Source organism: Ammodytes marinus (assembly GCF_949987685.1).
Source record: "Ammodytes marinus genome assembly, chromosome: 1".
NCBI classification, from domain to species: Eukaryota; Metazoa; Chordata; class Actinopteri; order Uranoscopiformes; family Ammodytidae; genus Ammodytes; species Ammodytes marinus.
Genome location: NC_137230.1, coordinates 39,663,232 through 39,665,731, shown reverse-complemented (window position 1 = coordinate 39,665,731; position 2,500 = coordinate 39,663,232). Strand labels below are relative to the sequence as shown.

General features: G+C 46.5%; 1 protein-coding gene across 1 annotated transcript in view; it reads right to left on the bottom strand.

The window, feature by feature from the left end:
* Positions 1-2,500, bottom strand: part of LOC307252035 (EMILIN-1-A-like) — a 30,008-nt gene that overhangs the window by 20,732 nt on the left and 6,776 nt on the right. Inside the window, exon 2 of the mRNA XM_080029569.1 lies at positions 2,338-2,463. Coding sequence (XP_079885695.1) covers positions 2,338-2,463 — 126 coding nt within the window. The remainder of the gene's footprint in view (positions 1-2,337; positions 2,464-2,500) is intronic.

Here is a 2,500-nt window from a genome sequence, read left to right as displayed (position 1 = left end):
GCAAACCACATGTGATCTGATGTCATTCATTCATTGGACATACACTCAACAAAAATATAAACGCAACACTTTTGTTTTTGCTCCCATTTTTCATGAGATGGACTTAAAGATCTAAAATTCATTCCAGATACACAATTGTACCATTTCTCTCAAACATTGTTCACAAATCTGTCTAAATGTGTGATAGTGAGCACTTCTGCTTTGCTGAGATAATCCATCCCACCTCACAGGTGTGCCACATCAAGATGCTGATCTGACATCATGATTAGTGCACAGGTGTGCCTTAGACTGTCCACAATAAAAGGCCACTCTGAAATGTGAATTTTTTTGCTTTATTGGGGGTCTGGGGACTCAGAACCAGTCAGTATCTGGTGTGACCACCATTTGCCTCATGCAGTGCAACACATCTTCTTCGCATAGATTTTATTTTGTGGATTGTCAATTGTGGCCTGTGGAATGTTGGTCCACTCCTCTTCAATGGCTGTGCGAAGTTGCTGGATATTAGTGGGAAGTGGTGCACGCTGTCGTATACGCCGGTCAAGCACATCCCAAACATGCTCAATGGGTGACATGTCCGGTGAGGATGCTGGCCATGCAAGAACTGGGACATTTTCAGCTTCCAAGAATTGTGTACAGATCCTTGCAACATGGGGCAGTGCATTATCTTGCTGAAACGTGAGGTGATGTTCATGGATGTATGGCACAACAATGGGCCTCAGGATCTCATCACGGTATCTCTGTGCATTCAAAATGCCATCAATAAAATGCACCTGTGTTCTTCGTCCATAACAGATGCCTGCCCATACCATAACCCCACCACCACCATGGGCCACTCGATCCACAACATTGACATCAGCAAAGCGCTCACCCACACGACGCCACACACGCTGTCTGCCATCTGCCCTGAACAATGTAAACCGAGATTCATCCGTGAAGAGAACACCTCTCCAACGTGCCAGACGCCATCGAATGTGAGCATTTGCCCACTCAAGTCTGTTACGGCGACGAGCTGGAGTCAGGTCAAGACCCCAATGAGGACGACGAGCATGCAGTTGAGCTTCCCTGAGACGGTTTCTGACAGTTTGTGCGGATATTGTTTGGTTATGCAAACCAATTGTTTCAGCAGCTGTCTCAGTGGCTGGTCTCAGACGATCTTGGAGGTGAACCTGCTGGATGTGGAGGTCCTGGGCTGGTGTGGTTACACGTGGTCTGCGGTTGTGAGGCCGGTTGGATGTACTGCCATATTCTCTGAAACGCCTTTGGAGACGGCTTATGGTGGAGAAATGAACATTCAATGCACGAGCAACAGATCTGGTTGACATTCCTGCTGTCAGCATGCCAATTGCACGCTCCCTCAATGCTTGTGGCATCTGTGGCATTTTGCTGTGAGACAAAACTGCACATTTCAGGGTGGCCTTTTATTGTGGACAGTCTAAGGCACACCTGTGCACTAATCATGATGTCAGATCAGCATCTTGATGTGGCACACCTGTGAGGTGGGATGGATTATCTCAGCAAAGCAGAAGTGCTCACTATCACACATTTAGACAGATTTGTGAACAAAGTTTGAGAGAAATGGTAATATTGTGTATCTGGAATGAATTTTAGATCTTTAAGTCCATCTCATCAAAAATGGGAGCAAAAACAAAAGTGTTGCGTTTATATTTTTGTTGAGTGTACATTCTGGGGTGGAGAGAAGCAGGAAGCACAAAGTAACACTACTGCCTGATTAATATGGGGTTCAAATGAATGAATAAATACATCTAGGCCTGTAAATAAAAAATAAAAACACACATTATTGTTGTTTAAATATGTCAATGTCACGTGTTGTGGCTTGTAGCCTACGATGTGAAAGATATAATGTTCACTGTATTTTAGCTGCTGGACGCACAGCTCGCGAGGAGAATAGGCTCAAGCTGACACACTGTCAGCTGTGTGTCGCGCCAAACTGACACGGGACAGTAATGACGGTCTGACCCGTTAACATCGAAAGCAAAAAAAAAACATGCACGGAGACGTCTCCTCTCCTTCATCTGATCGCTGAACACTGCGTTTTACACGTCCTTGCTGTCAAGTGTGTGTGTGTGTGTGTGTGTGTGTGTGTGTGTGTGTGTGTGTGTGTGTGTGTGTGTGTGTGTGTGTATGTATGTGTGTGTGTGTGTGTGTGTGTGTGTGTGTGTGTGTGTGTGTGTGTGTGTGTGTGCGTGTGAGCGTGCATGGTGTGTGTGTGTGTGTGTGTGTGTGTGTGTGGGTGTGTGTGTGTGTGTGTGTGAGCGCGCGTGTGTGTGCGTGTGTGTGTGTGTGTGTGTGTGTGTGTGTGTGTGTGTGTGTACTTACATCACCACTCTGTTACACTGTCCGCTCCCCCAGTTACACGGACGATACTCCGGCTTCACGTACGTTTCCACTCCGTCTTCCACCACACAACTCACCGACCGAGTGACGACAAACGCACACCAGTTCCTGTTCACATACACACACACACACACACACACACACA